Raw genomic sequence first — 19,690 nt, forward strand, 5'->3', positions numbered from 1 at the left:
GGCCCTGGCCCTCACCCGGGCTGACCCGGGATCCCCGCGCAGGGGGAGGGGCGGAGTGCTGGTCCCTCCCTCCCTCTCCCTCCGGCCGTGACTCAGCCTCGGGGCCGCTGCCCTGCTCCCCAGCCAGGGGCGGAAAGTGTGAGGCGCCCCTGAGGGCTTAGGCCAAACCAAACAGCCCCCCACCCCAGACATTATCTCACTGTAGAATTGGGGGGGCTCTAAGAAGGAAGGGGTAGCAGCAACAGGAACGGGGCGCTTACGATAGGTAATCCGCTCCGGGTTTTCTTATCGTCCCTGTTCCCCATGGGTCCCGAGGCTGGTCACTGCTCCGGGTTTTCTTCTCGGCCCCGCCGGACAGATTCTGGTTCGTCAGGGCCCGGAGCCGGTGGCGTCCAGGCCAGGGTTTTCCCCTCCCTCCTCCAGCTCGGGGTCGCACTAGACTGGAGCAGGGCAGTGCCAGGGGCAAGGCGACATTGCCAGAAGCACAAGTGAAATGGAGAGGGGGCTGCTTCGGGCTGGAGAGGGCATGGAAAGTGGCTCGGGGGGCAGAGCCAGAGCCTCTAGAAGCAACAGAAAGGAAGGCGCCTTGGCATCAGCCCTTAGGTACAGAAAAACGAACAGCGGCCTCGCCGTGTCCCCCGTTTCTTTGGCTCGTGCCAGGCGTCTTGTTGGACCCTACCTGGATCTTTCAGCAGCCGGAATGCATTTCCCACTTGAGTCTGGACAGTCCTGGAACCTCTTGGTAGTTTTTAGTGACCACCCCCACCCCCCCCCCCCACACATTCTCGGCTCCCTTCCTCGCTCAGAAGTCAGAGGGTGGAACCCTAACTTGAATTCCCACCTAACCCCCAACTCCAAGCCTTACCTTGCCAAACAACTGTGGCTATTTCAGCCAAGAAAAGCTGACTGGGGGCCCCGCCCCCTCCCACGAAATCCCAGAGGCCTGCCACCACCCCTGCCCAGGCACTAGGCCTGTACTAGAACCGGGAACTGGAGGGCAGGAGTGGGATCTCCAAGAGGCTTCTTGGGGATCTGGGCACTTCCAAGATCCACACTGTCAGACAGAAATTTTCAGGCAACCAACTAGACCTAAATTTGGGGGGCAAATTGGCAGGAGGTCTGTTAATACCCGGAGGATGAAGTGGTTGACCAAAGAGAAGGAGGAATGTCCAGGCCTGCTGGTAGTTAACCCCTTTTAAGAAGAACTGCACACCTGGGGCTGGGGGCGGCGATTGGGAGTGACAGGGCCGAAGTCCGGGCCATGTGCGCCAAGGAGCAGCTGCAGGGGAGCTGGATACTTGCAGAGCCCGGAGAAGAGAGTACTTCTGACGGGAAGAAAGGCAAAGCTGTGAGCGGGCGGGGTCCTGAGAGAGTGGGTCTAGGGGCCTGTTTTGGAATGTGGAGGGGCTGAGCTGGAAGCGGAGCTTCAGCCTGCGCCGGGCGCCCACCGCTTCCCCACTCTCCGCCTTCCCCAGGCTGCCTCCGCTTCCCTCGAAAAACCCGCCGCCCAGGAAACCGCTGGGGGCGCTCAGACCGCAGCCCCGGCGCCCCCACCGTGACCGCCCAACCCACCTGAAGGGACCGTGGCTGCCAGGGTTGCCCCCCTCCCGCCGACTCCCCCCACACCTGCGGGCTGCTCTATTTATAACTCGGCGCCTATTCCGGGCCTCTGGGCGGGAGCGCTCTGCAGCGCAGCGCTAATCGTCGCCGGGATCTCTGCGCCCCCCAGGGCAGGGGGAGATAAATTTAGCCTCAGGAAGCTCGGGGGAACATTTTCCAAAACTCCACGTCCCAGAGAAGGCGAAACAGAACCCCCTTGCCCTCCGCTTCCTCCGGCCAGCCGCCAGGCGGCGCAGATCCCCCGGCTTCTCGAGCCGGGTCGTTGCTTTGAAGCTGGGGTAGGCTAAGGATTGAGAACGAACGACGTAAGAACACGAAGGGGCGCAGGTCAGAGGGGCCAGAGAATGGCCAGAAAAAAATGGATATGGCTCTAAGGCTGGCAAAGACGGGAGTAGATAGCTTCAGCTGGGAGTAACTGAGAAAGGACTTCTGCCTTTTGAAGGGGAAATAACTCTTGTGCAAACGAGATGCAAATAGGGATGCAAATAAGAGCCTATGCCCTTGGAGGTCGGCGCTCTGGCGCCAGTGAAACAACTGCCACACTGCCTTCTGCCCGCCTTTCAGTGTTGTTGGGAAAACGTGGGACTCTCCCAAGAGCATCACTATAATATCTAGTTAATTGCGCACGGCTCCTCAGACCACTTTTCTCGACTCTCCACCTACTTTCTGCACACCATTGAGGGTCATGTCCGACGTAATCAGCTGGGAATCCCGGTTATGAGGCCGGTTTTCCTCCGCATGCTGTCCTATTTGTGGAGTCCCTTCCAGTTCTGCCAGTTCAGTTCTTCGAGTTCCGACGAGGAAACTGAGATTGAGTGAGGAAAACTGACTCACCCAAAGCACCAGTGCAGGTAACAAAGCCGGTACTGGTAAAACGCTTCCTAGGTGGCGCAGTGGTAAAGAACCCGCCTGCCAATGCAGGAGAAGCCAGAGACGTGGGGTCCATCCCTGGGTCGGGAAGATCCTCTGGAGTGGGAAATGGCAACCCACTCCAGTATTCTTGCCTGGAAAATTCCATGGACAAAGGATCCTGGCAGGTTACAGTCCATAGCTTCTCAAAGACAGGACTGAGCACCCACCTTTCCCTTTTACCTTTTCAGTTCTGCCTGGCCTCCTTCGGCACTTTACCAGCCTAGTCCCCTCCCGCTTGTTGCCACTAGGCGGTCCCCTGGGCGAGGAGGGGTAGATGAGCTCTTACCCATTCTTCCCTGTCTTGGTGCCTCCATATCTTCCTTTATCCCTCCCCTCATCCCTCTCCAGTGAGTTCTGGAGAGAGTGGTTTGGACATTCAAAACCAGAGCTTATTCTAGATGGGAAGAGAACACTACAGGGAAACTGCCATCTTTCACTTTTCCTTCTAGACCAGTGGGGAGGTGTAGCCTGGGAACCGTCTCCTGGCTCTGTGGCTTACATGAAAAGGGCATAGCTGGGGCTCCCAAATGCCTCCGGCAGGAAATGAAGAACAAGGGGAGCTTAGCGTTGAAGTCAAGCAGGAGAGCATGCAGTGGGTGTAGAATAGGGTTGATTGTCCCCTCCACCATTTTGCTTTCCTGGCCCTGCCTCCCAGGCCACTTAGGCCACCATCCCAAGCACATGTTCAGAAGAGGAAGGCAGGCTAATTGAGAGAGGCTCTGAATTTGAGATGAAAAAAATCTGGGTTCACCAAATGACTACCCTACTGCAGAGTACTGTTTGTGTGACTTTGGAGGGGTCACCTCAGCTCTCCGGGCTTGTTCCTTCATGTAAAGATATGATAATTACTGTTGTCCTGCCTACTTTTGAAGTGGACTTTTGTAAGGCTCAGAGCACTCTTGAGCTGAACTGGGCTTTCAGTTTCTGTTTATCCTCCCCATCTCCCTCCAGTCTCTGCACTCTCAGAGCTCTGACACTCTCTTTCCAGCTCTGACCCTCTCCCTGGGCTACTGGCAGTCCCTGCTTGTCTCCCTCCTTCAGCTCCTACCACGGGCCACAGCCCTGGGCCCTGCCTTCCTCCACCTACCACTTCCCCAGCGGCCCTGGCCAGACATCCCCTCCCCTGGCAAAGTCAGAAGCCTCAGACTTTAGGATCCACCTCCAGCGCTGCTGCAGCTTGGTGGGAGTGAGGTCTAAAAAGGAAAAGGAGGCAGACTTCTCCAGCTCGAGTGAGGGAAGGGCTGGAGCCCGCCAAGCAGGGTGCAGGCTACAATGGGGAAAGGGAACTCCAAATTCAGAGGCAAAGGTGAATTCTTTATCCACCTCTACACTGACCTCTGGTGCTTCCCTGGTGGCTCAGACAGTAAAGCGTTGTCTGCCTACAATGAGGGAGACCCGGGTTCAATCCCTGCGTCGGGAAGATCTCCTAGAGAAGGAAATGGCAACCCACTCCAGTATTCTTGCCTGGAAAGTCCCATAGATGGAGGAACCTGGTAGGCTACAGTCCATGGACTCGCAAAGAGTTGGACACAACTGAGTGACTTCACTCACTCACTTTCACCACTAAGCTCTCTCTGGATGGATTCAGGACCTTCTCACTGCTGTGCCCTGGGGCCCTGGAAACACCAGGGAAGAACAATGACCTGCATTTTGTGGATGCGGGGCTGCCTGGGTTAAGAAATAACCTTGATTTGGAGTACTATAGAGTACCATGCTACCATAAAAAAGAATGGACAGGCTGTAAATATACTGGTATGAAATCCTTTACAAGGTATGTGAAGCAAAAACAGCAAGGTGCAGAGCAGGGTGTAGAGTATGTTATTAACTAGAAGGACAAGTATATGCAGAATGCAGCCACTTCTGTCCACTGCTATGGCTGTAAGCTTGCTATAAGCCACCAACACATCTGGCCCCAATTGTGCCCGTTACCTCCTAAGAGGTCTCTGCTGTTCTACCCTTGGTCCCCTAAAGGCTATTCTCAAGCCAGCACCAGTGTGAACCTTTTAAATAAAAAAAAATCAGTTCATGCTCAACTGCCTGCAACAGTTCCTTATTTCACTCAGCATAAAGTCTCAAGTTGTTACCATGGCCTACTAGGCTTGCTCCAACTCCCATCCCTAGCTCAACTTTCTCTTTTTCCATAGCACTTATCACCTAATAACATCAATGTGCTTGTTTTTATGTTTCTATTTTCTGTTTCTACCCACCAGCACGTAAACTCCAAAAGTACAGGGATCTATTTTGTTCACTGCTGTATTCAAAGCAGCCAGAATGGCATATAGCAGATGTTCAATAATATATGTTAAATGAATGAATGAATCTTTTGCCATTTGCAACAGCATGGTTGAACCTGGAGAGTATTATGCTTAATGAAATAAGTCAGAGAGAGAAAGACAAATATGGTATGTTATCAGTCACATGTGGAATCTAAAAAACAAAACGAATGAATATAAGATATAAAGAACAAACTAGTGGTTACTAGTGGAGAGGGAAGGGGGAGGGACAGGATCTACGGGATTAAGAGGTACAAACTACTATGTATAAAATAAATAAGCTACAAGTATCTTTTGTACAGCACAGGGAATATAGCCAATATTTTATAATAACTGGAGTATAATCTATAAAAAATTTGAATCACTCTGCTGTACACCTGAAACTAATATTGTAAGTCAACTATACACCAATTTAAAGAACTTAAAAAAAAATGCTGTCCAAGAAACAGGTCACCATGATTACCTCTGGCGAGGAAAGCTAGGGGATAGGTGCTAGGGGATAAAGAATTATCAGAGTTCTTTACTCTAGGCATATATTACTTTGACAAACAAAGAAAAAGAAAACAAGCCCAGAGGAAAAGGAGTTAACTAAGAAGTCTGAGGAAGCGCTGGTCCCTGGCAGTGGGAGAAGGTCGCATATACCACCTCCAGGCCAGTGTCCCAGGATAGAATGGGGGAAAGGCAGAACTGGGCCCCAGAGAATGCTGGGTAGAGATCCGAGGGACGCTTTGGCTGCCTCTGAGGTTGTGGGGGTCTGAGTGCGCATGTCAGTAGGCAGGAGCAAGATGATGTAAATAACTGGTGTGTACTGACCCCAGGGAGTGATTCAGGGAGAGCATGTGTTGGTGGCTGCCAAGGGGAAGCGAAGAGTCAATTCTGCTCATTCTGGCTGTGTCCTGTGCATTGTCATAAGCCTGCAGGACAGTTTTCCCTTGCAGCTTTGTGTGTGAGCTAGAGGAGCAGGGCCTGCTCTCTGTAAGCTGGGAACTAGTACCAGCTCAGTGATTTCCCCAAGATCTTCAGGGACAGGGAGCTGGCCAGATCAGGTCTTCTATTTAGGTTCCCAGCCTTACATGGAGGGCCTCAGAGAAGAACCCACCCAAGCTAGACTCCTCCCTTTCTACAAGTTGGGAGGAACCTGGCCTTTCCACCCAATGCCCTCCCCACCCAAGCACCAGTGAGTCAGGAAACCTGGCTTTCAGTCTTTCTATCCAGGACAACCCCCTTTCCTCTCTGGCTCCAGACTCTTCCGGTGCTGACTTTTTCTGATTCCCTTGTAGACATTTAGAACTTTTGGTCTCAAGGCCTATTTATTATACATATAGTTCAGTGATTCTCAAACAGAGAGACTGGGGGCAGGCCATTCCTGGTATTGGGAGGGTATGGTAAGATCAGCCATCTGGGCCAGTAGGCTCCCCGAGCCAGACTTGGAGGAGTGCCAGGTCCTGCTGCAGTCTGACTGGGGTCCTAGCCAGCAGGCCAAGCCCCTGTGCACCAGAGGTGCGCTGGCGGTGGGGGCTGGGAACGGAGGCCCAGAGACGAGGCAGGTCTGACAGATGGCACAAACTCGAAACAGGATAGCACTTCACTCGTTGTTTGTGGCCCATCCTTGGTCAAGCACAGCTGGCCCCGGGAGTCTTGATGGATGTTGGACTGGGTGCTAAAAAAAGAACGGGAAGCTGAGAGGCAGGTTCTGCCACAGAAGTTGCAGCCGTGCCTCCTGTCTGTCTGCCCTACCCTGCCCACCTGAGCGATGCCAGCCATGGTGGCCGTGGAGTGGAGGCAGGTCTCTGCCACCGTTAATCCAGCAGCTCCTTGATACACCAGCAGCAGAGGAGGATGTAGACCATTTCCTTCAGGGTCCGCTGCAGGCCCTCCCACCCTGTGCCCATCTTCATGATGGGAACCCGAAGTCCAGTGTCTCGCAGGACTCCTCCGAGGGAGAAGGGCAGGGCCAGGGCTAGGGGCTGTGTCCGGGGCTGCATGTGGGCTGCAGCTGAGGAAGGGTGTGGGAGCTGCATCCAGTGCCTTTTATCAACATTGTCCCCACCCCCTTCAGACCTCATGACTGTGGGCACAAGGGCCCCAGGGTCTAGCACAGGGAAGTTTCTGGGCCCGAGAACGGGCTGAGTCAGCCCCTGTGCCCAGGGATGCTGGGATGGGGTTAGCAGGAGGGCCCAGCCACTCCATCTTTCATCCTCCACGGCCAGGCCAGCTCAGCTTCCCTTCTTCCAGCCTGGGTCCTGAAACCCTGGGTTCACTGCCTGGTTGTCCCTCCCCCTCCCCCCAGGGTTGGCACTGCTCCCTGCTTCCGCCCTCTAGTGGGCTCCTGATGAGGCTGGCACTGAAAATCATCAGTGAGAGCTCCTTCCCAGCCTGCGCTGCCCCCCATCCCCCTTAGAGTGAGCACTGGGGGCTCTGAGCTGCCAGGGCCTGGTTTCCTTTTGCTTCTCCTGTTCCCTGAAGCAGGAAGACAAAGGCACAGCCAGAGCCACAGGCACAGGAGAGGTGGTTTATTGACAGGTTAGACCCCAGGATGGCCTCCTTCCTTCCCGCCTTGAAAAGGGCGGGAGTGGGAGGTCACGTGCGGGAGTTCCGCTCCTCGTCTTCGTTCTCAAGCAGGTAGGCTGGACGGTAGGTGGGCTGTCCTCCTGGGCTCAGGCACTTCAGGGCTGGGTTCCGTACCGTGTTCTCCCGGCTTCCCAGTGACGTGTAGCTGGGTAGGGGGTGGGGTGGGGGTGGTGGAGAGTATGGTGGGTTTCTGATGGGCTTGGTGTTCCCAACCCCGCACCCTCATGTCTTCCACATGCCCGTCCCGTTCCCCAACACCTTACCCTCGGTCATACAGGATACAGTAGGGGACAAACAGTTGGCGTAGGAAGTCCCAGATGTCTCTGTAGGTCCAGTCCTGGGAGGCCAGAGTCAGAGCAGACTCACAAATACTCCCCCTCCCACATCTACCCTCATCCCCCTGGGAAAGGGCCTATCCCGACTCTCCCGCTCCCCTAGCCTCTGAGGGAGGACCTGCTACTAAACACTCTGGTATATCTTGCTCTGTGTACGCCAATCAATGAGAGAAACCATCCTGTCCCCTCCCCATTCTCAATCCAACCTCCACTGACATGTAATTTCCAGGAGGAAAGGGAGAGGCTGTTCAAGGCTATTTGTGTAAGCTTGTGCTGTCCAGTAGAACTATCTGCAATGATGGAAATGGTCTATATCTATGCTGTCTAACATGGTAGTCATTTGACATAAGGCTAGTACAACGTACAGCTAAGGAACAGAAGTTTGAATTGTATTTAATTAAAAAATTGAGATATAATTCACAAGTCATGATATTCATCGTTTTAAAGTATACAATTCAATTTTTTAAAACAATTTGTATTTCATTTCAATTAATTACAATTCAAGTGTAAAAAAATGGCTCAGGGTTACCATACTGGACAGCACAGGTCTAAGACACTGTTTGGTCCGCAATGCTCGCCGCTGAATTAGTGCTCAATAAAACCTGATCAAAAGGCTGAATGAACAAATACCACTGCCTCCCTTGGCTGATGGGGCCATTTCATCTAAGCCCCAGGGTCTAACCCTCCCACCCCAGGAAGCCAGGGTGCAATGACTGAGAGAGGATAGGAGACTGAAGGTGATAAACACCCTTCCCCATACCAGGAGCGGGTTGATGCGCATGAATGCAGGCCAGCCTGGGTCGGTGGGGCTGAAGGGGCAGAGGCTGCAGGAGTAGGGGTCAGTGCGGCGGGTGCCCATCAGCACCGCCTCGAGCTGGGGGTGCCGCGCCTGCAGCTCACTCAGGGCCTGCTTCATGTCTCCCTCAGCCTCCAGCACCTGCAGATTGTACCTGAGGAAGAGCGCCGGGAGTCACGAGTGGGCCCTGCCAAGCCCCTCTGGGATCCCAAATCTCCAAGGCCCCTAGTACCTCTTGATGGTGTCCTGTAGAAACTGCTCCAGCTCAGGGAAAGGGGAGATGCTGCGGATATACAGGATCTGGAGGGGCTCCTGAGCATCAGGGCACTTCCTGGGGAGGGGGCAGGATACATTGGCTTGCCAGGATGGGCAGGGAAACACTCCCCAGAGAGCTTGCTCTGTTCCCTTTGGCCACTGGGATAGACACCCTCTCCTCCTCCCTTTTCCTCATCCTTCTCATCTGAAGGGAAGAACCCATTTCCTCTGGCAAGCCCACTCTGATCTCTCAAATCTGGAGCCCATACTCGTTTCTAGTATGTAGGCCTCACCTCCCCGACAGGACTGTGACCTCCCTGTGGTCGGGGAAGGTGGCTCGCACATTCATACCCAGGGCCAGGCAGGTGTCAGATGCTCAATAAATATGGGGAGGAACGGAACTGAGAGGTCACTGTGGCTACCACCCTGCCAAGCCCCACCCAGACACCCCCCTTCCTTCCTGCTTCTTAGGATGGGGAACTAGCAAATGGGGCAGCTCTATCTCTGGGGTCTGCCTCCAGGGGGTGAGCTCACCTCTGCACTGCGGCGTGGAAGAGGTGCAGGAGGGCAGTGCAGTCCTTGCCCCCGTTGAAGCCCACGCAGAGCTGGGTGAGGCTGTATCGAGCCAGGGCAGTCTCAATGGTCTGGAGGGCGCCTGCTACCTTCTTCCCCAGAGAAGACCCTGCCAGGCAGGTAGGGAAGAGGGCATCAGTTAGATACATATGGCTGTCAAAGGGCAGGGGTGGCCAAGCTGCCCTTGCTCAAGCCCCTCTCTATCTTCCCAGTGTTCAACTCCTTCATCTGCCCCCTGCCCGCCATTTAGCCATACCTCACAGTATTCTTCACCTTAGTGTATTCCCTCTGGGGGTCCTGGTTTTTCATTCTCCTAAAGCTCATGCTGTTTCCTTCCCTCTTTCACACTGTTTCCTCTTGCCCATCTCCTGGTCTAACCAAATTCTTCTTGCGTGTGTGTGTGCTAAGTCGCTTCAGTTGTGTCTGACTCTTTGTGACCCTACAGACCGTATCCCGCCAGGCTCCTCTGTCCACTGGATTCTCCAGGCAAGAATACTGGAGTGGATTGCTATGGTCTCCTCCAGGGTATCTTCCTGACCTAGGGATCGAACCTGCGTCTCTTAAGTCTTCTGCATTGGCAGGGGGGTTCTTTACCACTAGCACCATGTGAAAATCCTCCTTATCACTCAGCTTATATGTCAGTCACCCAGGGAAGCCTTCTCTGACCCCAGATCAAGGCTGATCTCCCTGCTGTGGAAACCCCCTCATCACTGACCCCTCATGCACAATTACCTTTTTAACATCCCCCTCTCCTGTTAAATAAAACTACTTGTCCAGAGCAGGGGTACCTCTGTCCCGTTGAGCTAAACCCCCAACACCCAGCACAATGTTGCTGAAAGGAGGTACTCAATTGATATTTATTGGAAGAATGAATGAATCTGCTGGAGCTATCTTCTACCTTCTCTTGGATCTGCGGCAAGCCTCCAACAGCCCACCACTCCTAAAGACCTAGGGTGGCACCAGTGGTCTGGTGCCTTCTGCCCCTTCCCCAGAAGGCCCCTACCTGACTCAGTGAGTTTGTACACGGCCTCACCGGCCTGCTCCACCGCATTGGGCACGTAGGGGACCACTGATCCCTGGGGCAGACGGGCGGTCAGGTAGGCCAGGCATTCCTCCAGGGGCCCTTCTTCCTCCGAGTCCAGTGTCAGCTTCACCTGATAGTAGTTGCTGCCCCAGTCAGGGTAGGAACCCAGGCCAAGCCTGCGCCCAAAATGGGCCTGGGCCTCAGCCAGGATGGGGGCGATAGAGGCCTCGTTAGCTGCCACATACATTTCCCGCAAGTGGAACTGAACAGCTGTGTTTTGGAACAGCCCCTTCAGCCCTTCCAGTACCCGACGCAGCAGCTCCGGAATTCCCGGGAAGAGGTAGACATTTCGGACGGAGACTAGTGGGAATCGGAAGGGGTGGCCAGTGCGAGGATCTGTGCCATAATGCAGGCGGGCAGAGGCGGGCACCCGCGACAGTTTCTCCCAGCCCGCCCCTCCTAGGGCCTTGATGGCCGCTTCCAGCTCAGGGTGTGGCTTGAGCTCGTCCCCAAAGGCCTGGGCCACTGCCTCAAAGGTCACATCATCATGTGTGGGGCCGATGCCCCCTGCGGTGAGGACGTGGGTGAAACGGCTGGAGAAAGCTGTGACCTCAGCTGCGATGGTGGCTACCTCGTCGGGTACCACGGAGACTCGGCACACCTGGACCCCCAGGGAACGCAGTGTCCGGCACAGAAAGTAGGTGTTGGTGTCTTGAGTGTGTCCCTGGGAGATTGGGGGTGGGGAAGATGAGCGTGTCAGTGCTGTGGGGATGCAGGGCAAAGGAGGAAGGATCAAGCTGCAACTGCCTGCTGACGGAGCACTCTGCTCTTTGGGGGACACCCACTTCTGGAAGCCCACAAGCCCACACTGGGCCCAAGAGTGGGAAAATCCATGTGAATGGAGTCAGGGGTAATGTGATCCACCTTGGGCTTCCATCTCTGCGCTTGACTTCCTCTTTGCTTATAGATTCAATTATCAGTTTTATGTGGATCACTCATCCACTTCCTCATCAACCCTGACAGTTTCAGGCCCCTGGCCCCAAGTGCTTAAGGGCATCTTCAGATTCCTGGCCGTTGTCACTTTGGTCAGTGGCATCCTCATACACTGTCTACAGCCTGTCAGGCCCTTCATGCTGTCAATTCTACTTCTGAAATGTCTTTCCATCTGCTCTCTTCTTTGTTCCTGCTGCTACCAAACAGGTCCTTGGCACTTTTCACCTGGATGGTGGCAACAGACCCCTGGCCAGGCTCCCAGTGTCCTGCCACGGCACTCTGCCCTAGGCCTCCCTCCGCAGCAACCTTCCTAACATGTCACTGTGATTGTGTCACTCTTGGCTGAAAAGTCACTTGTTATTTCCAACCATATACAGAATAAAGTTCAAATTCCTTTGCAGAATATTCAAGGTTGTGTGTCTATAGTGTGTATGCACTCTTCTTTTCTAGCCCCATCTCCTTCTATTTCTCTACAGAGTTTAGTGGTTAAGATTGGCTCTGGTGTAAATGTGACTCAAGTTGGAATCCCACCTACCACTTACTAGCTGTTCAGGGAAAGCTTCTCAACCTTTCTCAAGCCTCAGTCTCTGTCTATTAATTGAGATTTGTAATAGAAGTACCCACATCATAAGGATAAGGATTAGGAAAATCATATATGTGATGTAATACAAGCACACTGCCAGGCCCTAGTAAGCACTCAATATTACTATTACAAACCTGATGCCCACCATGACCTCTAGTGAGACTTCCCTGATCATTCAGAAGAGATTTCCCCCTTCTAGTACTTTCCTTCTATCTCTCCTGAATGCTTTGGATCATTTTTCCAAAAAGGTTGGACATAACTCTGAAATAATACATGCACCTGTACCTCCTATACACGCTGGACTCCTTGTCATTTCTGTAAAGGTCCTCCTCCCCCTACCATACTGCTTGGCAATTTGTAGGGACTTTGCTACAAGTTTTTCAACAGAGTAATTGAAAAAATAAGGGTCACTTTTCCTCCAATATCTTGGACTCACTCCAGGGCCCTACTGCAGCAAGAGGGCTCCCACCCTGGTTCACCCTCCCTCAACAGAACGTGGAGAAAGCTCCCAAGGACCGGAGAATGCTACCCACACCCCCCGCCCTGTCCCAGACACACCTTGAGGATCTCATCTCCAACAATGATGATGCCCGCTGTCACGCTGCGCCCTGGCGAAGGTTCAGAGGCCCTAGATGCCATGGTCCTGCCTTCTCTGCCCCTCTGGAAGGCCCTCCAGTAGCCACCCAGACCCCCAAATAGGGGTCGCAAGCACTGGGGGCCCGCCAGGTCTACAGGGCACGGGGGGTCATAGCTTGGGAACAGGGATTCCGGGGTGGAGGGAACCTGGAGGAGCCAGAAAGGACAATGGGGAAGAGGAGGAGTGCATAGTTTTCCTCATCAGGCCCTTGACAATCGACTCCTTTATCCCTGTCCGTTTAGTAAACGTGTTCTTAAACTCTAGCCCATACCTCTTTTAATGTCTTCTATGCTCCGTCCTAGTCTCCTTAAAATGTCCTTCTCTCCCGAACCTACCAGTTAAAAATGTCTTCTGTCTGCAGAGCTCGGTTCTTCTAGGGTCGGCTCTATCCAGGGCATCTGCACTTTTATATTTATATGTCTCTTCTCTTTGGGGCACCTGTCCCTTTAAATGTCTACCTTATTCTGGGCCTTGGCCCCTTTAAATGCGTTCCCTCCTTCCACCACCGACCAGAACTCAGCAGCCTTCTTCTGCAGTCTTCCACATCCTTTCTAGCCCAGAATCCTGTCTTTTCCCGCCACGCTTCAGACTGCTGAGCTCTTCCAGGTTCTCACCTGCCTCTTGCCCCTTCACCGGGTCTTTCCCTCTCTCCTTTCCTCCTGTCTCGGGGCAGCTTCCGTACTCAAGAGTCCCGCCGCAGACTCACACTCACCTCATACTAATTGGTTATTTTGGCCGTCGCTCAGACTACTTCTATCGTCCATTGGTGTAGTCGACTATCGCTCGCGAGCCTTAGCCAGAGGGCGGGAGTAGTGCTGGGTTGTTATTGGCGACAACCACGTGGCCGCCCTCACCCGGAAGCGAGGGGGCGGGGCCTTAGCCGGGGGCGGGGCTTTTCTCTCCGGAAAGAACCTGAGGAGTGGAAGGAGCCGAGGGAGCTGAAGGGGCTCTAAGGTGTTTGTGGTGCTCCCCTCTGGTGCTGGAAGTAAAGAGATGCTTGACTCTAACCTCCGCTCAGTGTTCCAGATTCTTGCGTGCACATACTATCTGTTATTCATGAACCACGACTCTGAGGGGTCAGGGGCTGGCACTGGTGTCAAAGGGGATTTTACACTGTAGCAAGTGGAAGTTGGACGGACACCAAGAAAAATTGTCAGGATTGACTGTGAGCTAATGAGATCCTGGTGGTGAGCTTTTATTGTGTGGAACTTTCATTTGTCTCTCTTATAAACGATAGAGCTAATTACTTCAAATTTTTGACAACGAAGTCTTGCCCCACCTTGTTCCAGATGGTGCTTTAAACAACCTCTCCCAGTTAATTGGTCTTGTAGGTACAAGTGAGGGCAGAGACAAAGGGAGGGCCACATGTCCACTTTGGATTCTCAGCTTCCACTTATTCTCTGGTCTAAAAGTACTTAATACTCCTACCAATCTTCTGGGGGTCTTTTTAATATGCTGATTAAATCTACAGGGTTCTGGCCGTTTGGGTGGGGCCAGAGATCTGCATTTAACAAACCCTCCTGTCATCCTGATGCCATTGCTTTTTGTAGTAAAGGTCTAAAATTTCATGTGGAGAACTACTGAACCACACCTGCCTCATTTTACTCTCCTAAAACCCCTCTAAGAGAGATATGCCCATTTTACAGATGGGCAACAGGCTCAAATAGGTGACGAGATGCCACATAAAAACCACAAAAACACTACAGTGAATAATAGAGTCAGGCTTCTAGAACCTTCAAGTAATAAGCCCAGTTTTGTTTTGTTTTTCCAATTAAGGGAGTCTCAGCTCTAAAAAAACAAACTTGGGCTTTCCTAATGGCACAAGCCATATGCTACAGTATCTTTCTTAATAATCATGGTGATATTTGACAAGCCCCTCCCTAAAATGCCTCCTCCCTACACCTCAACATCAGCTCCGAGTCTTTTAGTGGGTTCTCAAACTTAAGTGTGCACCAGAATCACCTAGAGAGCTTGTTGAAATGTCACTGTGTCCAACCAACCCTCAGAGTTTGATTCAGTAGGCCTAGGGTGGAGTCCAAGAATGAGCACTTCTAAGGAGTTTTCAGGTGATATTGATGCTTCTGGACCAGGGACCACACCTCTACTGCTGACTACTACCGCTCTAGGAATAAATGAGTGAAAAATAAGAGAAAGTGGGAAGATTAATCTCCCTTACTTAGCACTACTATTAAAAGTAGAAGGTAAGCTATTATTTGGCAAAATATTTCTTAAAATAGTCACAATTTACAACCGTTTTCTCAAAGCTCAGTGCAGTAACTACCTGTTTAAGAATGCTTGAAATCCCCTTATCCAGGCCATACCCTAGACCAATTAAGTCAACTTCTCTGGGAATGACTCCGGTGATTCCAATGTTTGGCCAAAGTGAGAACCACTGAAAACACTCCTAAACCACTCTGTGGAGTGAACAGGCCATAGGTGTGCTGGAGCCTTAGGCTGGTCAGGAAGTGGAGTATACTAGCAGCTTGTGACCCTATGGACTATAGCCCACCAGGCTCTTCTATCCATGGAATTCTCCAGGCAAGAATAGAATACTGGAGTGGGTAGCCATTCCCTTCTCCAGAGGATCTTCCCAACCCAGGGATCGAATTTGGGTCTCTTGCATTGAAGGAAGATTCTTTACCGTCTGAACCACCAGGGAGGCCCCCAAAACCCTTGTGTGCCCTTCAAAAAAATCAGACAATGTTAATGGCAGTACCTGACCACAGAAAACAACTGATTTGTTTTTGATGAGATGATGTTGTCCCTATTATATAACCTCTCTTAGGCCTGCAGTTAGAGTGAAATATATTTCAGTAGATATTTGACAGCAAAGTCTACTTAAAGTAGATTACAAACCAGTTACTTGAATGTTGAAACAAACCTCAATGTCAACAAAGAGCCGAGCTTCATTATCTTATTGAAGGGCATATAACTAGAACCATGATAGTGAGGGTGATGCCCTGAGAGAAGGGGGGAAAAAATAACTTTAACAATTAGAGAATTAGATTATAAAAACTTTCTCTTTAATCAAGGCTTTTAACATGGAACAGATTTCTTGGAATAAAATGGAAAGTTTCCAATATACTGAAACATAAATCAACATACACACAACACCTGGCAGGAAAAAACCAAAACAGCCAAGTTTACACAATCCCTGTAATAGCCGTGGTCTTATTCTCAGATGCTTTCTCCATCTGTCAAGCGTGTTCTGCTGGATTCAGAGCTCACGTAGATTTTGGGGGTCACACTTAGCTGAGGCTGCAACCCAGAGAGCACTCACTCATCCAGCTGGGCTGTGGTCCTTCCTGTCAGTTCTGCTCAAGAAGCAAAGCAGTCACCAGCACATTCAGTGTATTGAAAATCCTTTAAATATCAAAGTGAGAAACAAGAAGGCAACACAATAATGTCATCAGGAAGATGTTAGCAAGTGAGGGCAGCTGTGTAAAGCTTGAGGCTGAAAAGTGGCTCCTCAGCTTCATTTCTTTGGTTTCTTGGGCAGTGGCCGCCGGAACAGCAAGATGTGAGGTTCTGAAAGAGTGAGTGAGTGAGTGAGATCTAAAGAGTAAGTAAAATCACACCATCCTATGCACAACCTATAGTGTATCCCACTCCCACTTCCCAGCTATCACCACTTAGATCTTTGTAACTAAATGAAGATTTAAGCATATGGCCTTAGAAACAGACCCAGAAGCCTGGCTTGTGTGCCAAGCACAGAATTGTTAATATCGGTTCTCTTGCTAAGTTTCTATAGCCCCAGGGTGTCCTTTATTAGTTTTGCCTGGTGGTTTGGTGTCTGGTGCCTTATCGAAAAATATACTTTCCTTTGTTTATTTGGAACACACCTCAAAATTCACTTTCTGATGGAGAATGAAGAAGAGGCCATAACCTCTACACCAAGATATATGTGGCCTTTAAATATATATACATATACATATATATATATATTTTCTCTGACTGAATTAGAGATTAAAGGAGTTTTTTTTTTTTTCTTTTCCCATCCAGTGACAGGTTGTATCTGAACCCCCCAGACACTTTATTTCTTATTTTTGGTCACTCCTGTTTTTCTAGACGGCTGGTGAGTTAAGAAACCAGTAAATCATCCCCGCCTATCATTCCTTCATTTCCTTGGTCCTACATGGTTGCTTTCTGCCATTGCACTGACCTGGTTCATGGATCATATAATGGACCCATCCCTGACTCTGCTGAACACCAAGATTCCTCCATTCAGATTCAGACATCAAATGAGTTTTAGGGACCAGCTTGGCTATGTCCTTGGGCAACATGACATGCCTGTAATAGAAACATGGGAAAGTGGGAAATTTGTATCAGTACTGGGTACAATCTATCAGATGAGGGGGCCAGCAGGTAAAGCCAAGACAGACAAGAGAAACCAGTTTGTAACGGCAGGGAGTTTATAAAACCTTACGGTAGTGCAAAGGCAGCTAGAAATAAAGTCCAAGTTATGGGCCAAGTTGCATAAATTCTCATGAAAGTATATTAGAAAGTACTTATTAATGAATAACACTCATGAATGAGCGCCAAAATCCCAGGCACTGATGATACATTACAGTCCTCTAGTTGATTACTCTTAAAACACGCATAGTGTTAATAATTAAAGGTGGTTCTGAACAGGGTTGTAAGTAAGGGAGAAAAGTGATTTCAGAGAGGAAAGGCCTATCAGGGAGTGCTGTGTGGAAGAGCCAGAACATAAAATCAAATATATGGAGAAGGAAATGGCAACCCACTCCAGTATTCTTGCTTGGGGAATTCCATGGATAGAGGAGCCTATTGGGCTATAATCCATGGGGTCGCAAAGAGTTGGACACGACTTAGTGACTAAACAACAACAAAGATATCTATTTATACATTTATACTTATATAAATTTCTTTGGCCTATGTATAAAAATGTCCATAATCCCCTCCCTTATTTTTAAGTTTTACAATTTACAACTTTATACATTTATACTTATATAAATTTCTTTGGCCTATGTATAAAAATGTCCGTAATCCCCTCCCTTATTTTTAAGTTTTACAATTTACAACTTTACAAAAACCTGAAGGCAAACAAATTTTTCTCATAATCCATTTGGTTACTAAATCTGAGATGACCTGAATTTATCTGCTGGTGAAATAAAGGCTTTTTTACCCACCCCCGCCCCCAAGAATGAAATAGAAAAATCTTATCTTTTAAAATCTATCCTCAGTTACATTTTTCAACTCTGAAAGGATGTGCCACGAGACTTCTTTGGGGGGAGACGCCATGCTTTCCTAACCAAGGATAAGTCTCCTTTTATAGCAAAGAAATTACTACTTGAATTGGGGTGACCCAGACTTGATTATGTTCAGTGAAACTGTATTGAATGCTCTCTCTGTGCTAAGTAAAAGGGACTCCACCCCTCCAGCCCCCGGAGGGTCAATTCTAGTCTAAATGTCTGAAAACAGCTTACATCCTAACAAGCCCCTGGCATAAAGACTGGCTTCTAGGACTATTTAGACCAAAAAAAAAGAAAAACCCAAACCTTTCCTTAAATTAAATATCACTGCCAAGACTTACATCCTTCAGAGATGAAACTAGTGATGTCTCCCTAGCCCTGCAAAGACATTTTAAGCACATAATTTTAGTTAGCCTAGTTCAGATGTAGAGAAAAACAGCTGAGGAAAAGAAAGTTAATTGGGTCCAAAACAGGGCTGGAGTTTTTTTTTTTTTTTTGGTCTGGATCGTAGTTGCAGCATGTGGGACCTAGTTCCCTGACCAGGGCTTGAACCCAGGTCCCCTGCATTGGGAATTTGGCATCTTAGCCACTGGACCACCAGTGAGATCCCAGAGCCGGGATATTTGTCAGCATACACCAAGTTCTCCAGAAGGCTCAGAGCCCTGCACTAGGCTGAAGAAACACAAGAAAATCAAGCCTCCAGTTGTTTTAACTATTAACGGTTACTACAGATTAGTGGAGTGCCAACATTTGTAAAATTCTTAGTTTTGCCTTATTTTCTAATCTAGAATTATGGACTTAGGGTTTATCGAATGCAAACTCTGTACAGAGTCCTTTGTTTATAATGCTTGGTAAATCCTACATGCTTCCACCACAACCTACCTGAACATAGCTCTATCATACCAATTATCTTCTTCTTTCTGAAGCCTGTCAGTATTTCCACATATTTTTTAGGTCTGTTGAAAGCAGGGACCATGGCTTATCCGTGTACTTTAGCAGAACACCTGAAACCTATAAACACTCCATAATTGTTTCCCAAGTAGATGCCCTTCAAACATTTGACGGTAATCTCTTAGGGCCATATTAAATCTTTCCTCGGTGTTCCTGGTCAGTTTTATTCCATTCCAGTTCCTCGAAGCCCCCCTTCCTAAAACAAATCAGACAACCACGCCCCTTTCCCATGGATTAATAAGCAATACCCAGGCTCTCTTAGAACTCCCCGCACTTTGAAGACTCGAGGAAAATTCAAGCTTCGCCTTTGCCACCTTCTCCCATAAGGCTCTACGGTGTGGCTGAAATACAAGCAGTCTCAAGAAGGCAAGTTCAGTTTACTGAACTGAGGTGAGAGAATGGTCCAGAAACCCGCAAAGCTGAGGGTGGTCAGTATTCTAACATTCGAACACTCTAACCACGACCACCCACGCCTCCTTCCAAATTCGCTATCACTTCAGGGTTTGTTTTTTTGATTGCCCCCTACCTTTCGCGCATGCGCTTTACACTCAACACACCCATTCCCGTTAATCTCCCGCGCATGCGCTAACTCTGCTGTTTCAGTCCCCGTTACCAACTTCTCGTGCCCTCAGTTGTTAAAACTCGCGACCTTGATATTGCCCCCGCGCCGGCACTAACCGGTACTCGAACTCCTCGTCGTCGTATTTGTCCGAATAGTAAATTTGTTTGTGCGACATGATCACTCTGCCTGAGGACCTTCAGGCCCGCGCCGCCAACCTCCAAACAACTCCCAGCAGCACGCGCTCCCACCCTCTTTGGCCTCGCTTTCAAACACGCCGCCTGCGCTTTCTATTGGTCCCTCTGATGGAAGGCGGGACAACCCCACCTTCAAGCCTCCGATTGGCTTAGATTTGCTTCTACTCAAGTCCTTATTGGAATGCACATTGCTCAAGA

The 19,690-nt window shown here is 50.2% G+C and overlaps 3 protein-coding genes across 7 annotated transcripts; all 3 read right to left on the minus strand.

Moving 5' to 3' along the window:
- Positions 1-6,105: 6,105 nt before the first annotated feature.
- LENEP (lens epithelial protein) lies at positions 6,106-7,182 on the minus strand. Its single transcript, XM_065903166.1, has 2 exons — positions 6,552-7,182; positions 6,106-6,465 (listed from the first exon to the last, which is right to left on the minus strand). Exon 1 carries the CDS (start codon positions 6,869-6,871, stop codon positions 6,605-6,607), a length of 267 nt encoding a protein of 88 aa, XP_065759238.1. The 5' UTR covers positions 6,872-7,182; the 3' UTR covers positions 6,106-6,465; positions 6,552-6,604.
- Positions 7,183-7,297: 115 nt separating this feature from the next.
- Positions 7,298-13,385, minus strand: FLAD1 (flavin adenine dinucleotide synthetase 1). 5 transcript variants are annotated; one of them, XM_065903153.1, is made up of 8 exons: positions 13,285-13,385; positions 12,494-12,718; positions 10,339-11,083; positions 9,297-9,444; positions 8,740-8,838; positions 8,472-8,661; positions 7,640-7,713; positions 7,298-7,521 (listed from the first exon to the last, which is right to left on the minus strand). In XM_065903153.1, the coding sequence occupies exons 2-8, from the start codon at positions 12,572-12,574 to the stop codon at positions 7,386-7,388; spliced, it is 1,473 nt and encodes a 490-aa protein (XP_065759225.1). In that variant the 5' UTR covers positions 12,575-12,718; positions 13,285-13,385; the 3' UTR covers positions 7,298-7,385. The 5 variants fall into 5 exon arrangements, with proteins under 5 accessions (XP_065759225.1, XP_065759208.1, XP_065759215.1 ...); XM_065903136.1 differs by lacking the exon at positions 13,285-13,385 and adding an exon at positions 13,187-13,250; XM_065903143.1 differs by lacking the exon at positions 13,285-13,385 and adding an exon at positions 12,908-13,232.
- A 2,188-nt stretch (positions 13,386-15,573) lies between these two features.
- CKS1B (CDC28 protein kinase regulatory subunit 1B) lies at positions 15,574-19,572 on the minus strand. Its single transcript, XM_065903220.1, has 3 exons — positions 19,415-19,572; positions 16,735-16,862; positions 15,574-16,100 (listed from the first exon to the last, which is right to left on the minus strand). The coding sequence occupies exons 1-3, from the start codon at positions 19,471-19,473 to the stop codon at positions 16,048-16,050; spliced, it is 240 nt and encodes a 79-aa protein (XP_065759292.1). The 5' UTR covers positions 19,474-19,572; the 3' UTR covers positions 15,574-16,047.
- Positions 19,573-19,690: the final 118 nt, after the last annotated feature.

This window comes from Muntiacus reevesi, chromosome 1 (genome assembly GCF_963930625.1).
Source record: "Muntiacus reevesi chromosome 1, mMunRee1.1, whole genome shotgun sequence".
NCBI classification, from domain to species: domain Eukaryota; kingdom Metazoa; phylum Chordata; class Mammalia; order Artiodactyla; family Cervidae; genus Muntiacus; species Muntiacus reevesi.

What these genes read in the sequence shown, in the direction of transcription:
- FLAD1 (XM_065903153.1), bottom strand. Translation starts at nt 12,574, where the DNA reads ATGGCATCTAGGGCCTCTGAACCTTCGCCAGGGCGCAGCGTGACAGCG. An exon ending in GTACAAACTCACTGAGTCAG is followed by an intron (nt 9,445 to 10,338) that starts GTAGGGGCCTTC and finishes CCTGCCTGGCAG; the next exon opens with GGTCTTCTCTGGGGAAGAAG. An exon ending in TTCCACGCCGCAGTGCAGAG is followed by an intron (nt 8,839 to 9,296) that starts GTGAGCTCACCC and finishes CCCCCTCCCCAG; the next exon opens with GAAGTGCCCTGATGCTCAGG.
- LENEP (XM_065903166.1), bottom strand. Translation starts at nt 6,871, where the DNA reads ATGAGGTCTGAAGGGGGTGGGGACAATGTTGATAAAAGGCACTGGATG.
- CKS1B (XM_065903220.1), bottom strand. Translation starts at nt 19,473, where the DNA reads ATGTCGCACAAACAAATTTACTATTCGGACAAATACGACGACGAGGAG. An exon ending in GACGAGGAGTTCGAGTACCG is followed by an intron (nt 16,863 to 19,414) that starts GTTAGTGCCGGC and finishes TTTCTATTACAG; the next exon opens with GCATGTCATGTTGCCCAAGG. An exon ending in TTATATGATCCATGAACCAG is followed by an intron (nt 16,101 to 16,734) that starts GTCAGTGCAATG and finishes TCACTCTTTCAG; the next exon opens with AACCTCACATCTTGCTGTTC.